This window comes from Octopus bimaculoides, chromosome 24 (assembly GCF_001194135.2).
Source record: "Octopus bimaculoides isolate UCB-OBI-ISO-001 chromosome 24, ASM119413v2, whole genome shotgun sequence".
NCBI classification, from domain to species: domain Eukaryota; kingdom Metazoa; phylum Mollusca; class Cephalopoda; order Octopoda; family Octopodidae; genus Octopus; species Octopus bimaculoides.
Window position 1 is genome coordinate 29066491 of NC_069004.1, and position 5692 is coordinate 29072182.

General features: G+C 38.1%; 1 protein-coding gene across 4 annotated transcripts in view; it reads right to left on the reverse strand.

Annotated features, from left to right (window-relative positions):
• Positions 1–6: 6 nt before the first annotated feature.
• The window catches only part of LOC106884093 (class E basic helix-loop-helix protein 22-like), a 380240-nt gene continuing 374554 nt past the window's right edge, over positions 7–5692 (reverse strand). For all 4 annotated transcript variants that reach the window (XM_052976278.1, XM_052976276.1, XM_052976277.1 and 1 more), the window contains one exon: positions 7–1980. In XM_052976278.1, coding sequence (XP_052832238.1) covers positions 736–1518 — 783 coding nt within the window. In that variant the 5' untranslated portion in view covers positions 1519–1980 and the 3' untranslated portion in view covers positions 7–735. The remainder of the gene's footprint in view (positions 1981–5692) is intronic.

The following is a 5692-nucleotide window of genomic DNA, read 5'->3' on the forward strand; positions in this document are numbered from 1 at the left end:
CATGAACAAAGTTTTATTGCTCTTTCTAAAACGTTGTCCTATTTTGCCCTCTTTTCTCGGTATCAATGCATCAAAATCTCTTCCAAAACACCGTCTCGTTTTTCTATTTTCAACAAGTCTCCATTATGAATGGGTTTTCTCATTTATAACTAAAAGGAATTTAAGCACATAACAAAGTTTATTTCTCACTCCAAAATGTTGTCCCATTTTGCCCCTTTTAATCATTGACACGCAAGAATCTCTGCCTTTTCCCCACTGAAAGCTAAAAAGAATATGAACACACACGAGCAAAGATTAATTTCTCATTCCAAAACGTTGTCCCATTTTACCCCCTTTCTCAATATCAACACATCAGGAGCTCTAATTTTGCTCACTCCAAAGCACTGTCCCCTTTTCTTTCCCTTTCTCAACATCAATTCAACATTATTCACAGCTTTACTCATTTATAGCTAAAAACAATATAAAAACACATGAGCAAAGACGTATTTCATATTCCAAAACGTTGTCCCATTTTATCACCTTTTCTCGATATCAACACATCAGAAATTCTTCTAATTTTTCTCATTCCAAAACGCCGTCCCGCTTTTTTCTTTTTCAACATCAAATCACCATTATCTATGGTTTTTTTTTCTCATTTATAGCTAAAAATATTATAAACACACATGACCTAAGGTTTATTTCTCATTCGAAAACGTTGTCCCATTTTTTCCCCCACCTTTTCTTAACATCAACCTATCAGTATCCCTGGCTTTGCTCGTTTATAGCTAAAAAGAAGATTACACACATGACCAAAGCGGCTGTGGTAGCAATGCCGAGCAGACTGATGACCATCGATGTTCGTGAGTGACATTTGGCTTTCTTTTTCTTACCCTCCTTGAACGCCGATCCTGCCATTAATGAGAACATAGTAGCCAGCAGACCAAACGGCAGATTGAAACAGAAGAGCACAAAAAGGGAGAGCACCAGGTTAGTGTCACGAATTTCCGGTTCTCTGGAATTTTTGCGACCTTTCTTGGTGCTCACGTCCTTCGTCGGTTGGACGATGGTGACTTTGTAGTTTTTGTTTTTTGTAGTCTTCTTCTTCTTCTTTGATTTTTTATTATCACAGTCATTATTATTTTGGCCTACCCCTGCCATGTCGACACTAATGCCGGAAATACCACCAACGTTGTCGTCACTATCTTCACACCCACCACATCCGCCACCACCACTGCAACCACTGCAGCCACCACTGCCACCACCACCACCACCTCCTCCTCCTCCTCCTCCTCCACTTCCGCTTCCACCAGCACCTCCATCTCCGATTCTACCACTTCCTCCGCCCCCGCCGCATCCACCTCTCAGTTCACATTCCTCTCCGACACATTCCTCTCCACAGTCCGCAATCACTAAGTTACACTCGTAGTCGTCCGGAAGTAGCTTCTCACATTTATCATCCAATGGTATACTAGAAAAAGATATGACGTCATAATCGCTTTCTGACAATGGCTTTTTCTCTGGACTTAGTTCTTGATCCATCTTTGTCGAGATTCGAACCTGTGAAACCTTCTTTCACCTCAACTGAAATTTAGAAAGCTAATGCATTCAACTCTTGCTGATGATAAAATAATCAGGTCTCTCTGGTTTATTACTGGTCTCTCTCTATAATCCATATATGTATATATATATATGCATATAGCATATATTATCGCATCCGAACAATTAAACGTATTTTATACATCCGTGAAATGCAGACGGAAATAAAGAAGACCTAAATGAAAGGGCTAATATAAATACATACATAGGTACGTATTTATATTGATACACACACACATATATATATATATATATATATATATATATATATATATATATATATATATATATATCTTCTGTCTTTTTATAAATTCTCGTTATTAGCGTTTATGTTGCCAATATTCTTCATAAATTGCGATCTTCAAGCTTCACTTCTTTTCTTTACCTTCATCTGGTCCGCCATTTCTGAAAATATAAAAAAAAAACACGTAAATAATACTGCATATAGACATATACCAAAAAGAAGGACAAACAAAAGACATTAAGTCCAACAATTTAGTGGCGGGTGGGCGGATGGGTAACGTTGGTTACATCGTGCTCGTTTCTCGTCATGGTACTTGTTTTGCTGAACCTCAGAGGTCTGGGAATCGAAACCGCGAGTCCGCTGCCTTAACCACTGGGCCATTGCGCCTCCACTCATTTAACCGAGACTTACATCATAACCATCCAACAGTATCTAGTATCTATGTATAAATCAGTGACTCATCTGAAGTCTCTTGTTAATCTCCTCACTCGCCATTATTATAAAACAAGGGAATGTTTAATTAGACAACATTTAAATAAATCATTGAACTCTTACGCAATATTGTCAGCAATAAGTTTAATAAATAGCGAGCTTATACTCGTGATGAAGTTGCTGATCTTATGCAACGATAATTATCCACAATAGATACAACGGACGTACACGCTGATAGGAACTTCTTATAAAAATAATTAGTTACATAGTTAATTAATTAAATATTTAATTAATTTCATACATACATAAAGAGAGTGACATCCAGTTTCATGTTTTCTTACACCTTGGCCAGATGTTTCGACTCCCGTTTCACAGAGAGGAGAAATGAGTGTTAGAACATCTAGCCGTGTCATCGGCAACAATAAATCGAATGTGCCTACTCTGTATGTGTGGAGGCGCAACAGCCCAGTGGTTAGGGCAGCGGACTCGCGGTCATAGGATCGCGGCTTCGATTCTCAGACCGGGCGTTGTGAGTGTGTATTGAGCGAAAACACCTAAAGCCCCACGAGGCTCCGGCAGGAGATGGTGGCGAACCCTGCTGTACTCTTCCACCACAACTTTCTCTCACTCTTACTTCCTGTTCCTGTTGTGCCTGTAATTCAACGGGTCAGCCTTGTCACACTGTGTCACGCTGAATATCACCAAGAACTACGTTAAGGGTACACGTGTCTGTGGAGTGCGCAGCCACTTGCACGTTAATTTCACGAGCAGGCTGTTCCGTTGATCGGATCAACTGGAACCCTCGACGTCGTAAGCGACGGAGTGCTAACAACAACTCTGTATGTAACCTTAATTTCTATTGCTTTTATTGATCAAGAACATGATCAATCAATTGGAAATTCTCATTCCCTTTTCTCTCTATCGATCTATTATCTCATGCTTTCTCTAACTTCCTTTCTAAAGCTGCCGTGATAAAGGCCTTCATCTAAAGGAATTGTAATGTTCTCAAACATCGGTGACATAAAGGATCGTAGGAGCATCTTATGAAAATAATTAATCATTTACGGTTGAGTGCTTTATTGATTAACAGATCCCATGGTTAATATGAAGAACATTGTGGCTCATTCTATTATTATTATTATTATTATTATTATTATTATTATTATTATTATTATTGTTGTTGTTGTTGTTGTTGTTGTTGTTGTTGTTGTTGTCACTGTTGTTGTTGTTATTAAGGCGGTGAGCTGGCAGATTTGTTAGCTCTCTGGACGCAATGCTTAGCAGTATTTCGCCCGTCGCTACGTTCTGAGTTCAAATTCCGTCGAGGTCAACTTTGCCTTTCATGCTTTCGGAGTCGATAAATTAAATACCAGTGATTCACTGGAGTCGATGTAATTGACTAGTCCTCTCACCTCAAATTTCAGGCCTTGAGCCTTTAGTAGAAAGAGGATTGTTATTATTATTATTATTATAAGTATTATTCAATAGTTTTATTTTTATAACGTGCTTTCACTTCACTACCGAGCGCAGCTCTGTGTGCCTTGGTCAAAATAACTCACGGATGTGATGACATCAACACAAATCTATCCACTCAGATTAATCGTTGGAAATCAAAAATCGGGGGCATATAACGTGCAAAACTCGGACTGGTCAATAGTTCAGTAAGCAGTGGACTGATCCCTGAGGAATCTACCCCCGCGGTCCTCCAAGATAAAGCTAGTGGAGGAAATAGATGGATGGAATTCAAACCAGTTCTGACCGGGTTTTGAATCCACTGTAAAGATCAAATCAGTTCTGACTGGGTTTTGATTCTATTGTAAAGATCAAGCTAGTCCTGACTGTAAAGATCAAACCAGTTCATGACCAGGTTTCAATTCCTGTACAAACGTCGCAAATACTTAAGGACTCTCATAATTTCATTCAAGTCTATGATCTATTTATAAGAGATACCAGTAATTCAACCATTTTCTAAAACATTTGCTCTCTGATTTTCACAGCAACAAAAAAAAAAAAATGCTTTTCTTATTCACTTGTTTTTGTTTTTTTTTCTTATCTACACACGCAATACTCTCACACGCAGACGCACGCAGGCACATACAGTCACGCGCAACTACACACACACAAATCTGTAAAGAGATAAATACCTAAATAAGAGGAGAAAGACATCTCAAATGAGAATTGCCTGTCTGTTCGACGTAGTTTTAAATCCAATTATACGGTGTAATCACTTTTTAAAATAAAATCCTCTATTTGCTGATTTATTTTGAAAACATTGTAAATATTTTAGAAGCATTCATTTCTACAACTTCTACCGCTATTTAGATAAAAATAATATTTCTGTTAGATAATAACTATAATAATGACGTTGGGAAAATATAAATGAAGATAATAAAATCACAATTTTCTTTTTCGTGCGTTCAAACTCTGAAAATAGTCGTAGTAAGTTAACAATCTTACTTAAAAGTGAACAAAAAATGTTTCTCCTGAAAATATAAACCTAATTACAATTGTTAAATATGCGTGTCTTCCATAATATTTTCTACTCTCTGGAGGTGGAAATTGTACTTTAAAAATAGTACAGTTCTTCTGTTTTGTTTTTTGATTTTATATATTTGTTTATAATGACATACACAACCCAATAATTCACTACTGCAGAATGCCAAGATATACGCCATCACGAGATTGACCGCTATTTTTGTTCACGTGGTTGTATAGCGTTCTAATCTCCTCTAATAGCGCCCTCTATTCATGTCTGTCTTTGCATAAACAGCTTGATGTTAAGTTAAACAGTAGGATCAGAGGGAATTAGTGTGACGTTGAAATACCAATTAATGAGTAATTAAACATTCCAGTTTATTGCGTTTGAACGCCTTAAAGTTGTTCCAACAGTAGTTTTCACTATTTATGTATGTAATTTCGGTCCTTAGGGGCCAAATAAAGAAATGGTTATTTATGTATGTAAATGCGGCGAGCTGGCAGAATCGTCAGAAGGCCGGAGAAATTACTTAGCGGCATGTCAGTGGCCCTTTACGTTCTGGGTTCAAATACAGTCGCTGTCGACTATGTTTTTCATCGTTTAGGGGTCGGTAAAATAAATATCAGTTGAACACTTGAGTCGATGTAATCGACTGGCACCCCCCCGCCACCGCCGCCGCCGCAAGCTTTCAAGCCTTGTGTCTATAGAAAAAAAAATGTTTATGTATGCACAGGTGAGAAGCTGGCAGAATCGTTAGTACGCCAGACAAAGTGGTTAGCGGTGATTTCCGTTCTGAGTTCAAATAACGCCGATGTCGACTTAGCCTTTCATCTTGTTAGGATCGATAAAATTAGTACCTGTTGGAAATGGGATCAAGGTAATCGATAAGCACCTTCTTCCAAGCTTTCAGGTCTTACGTCTACAGCAGAAACATTTATCGATGTATGCAAGGGCTGTTGATTGGC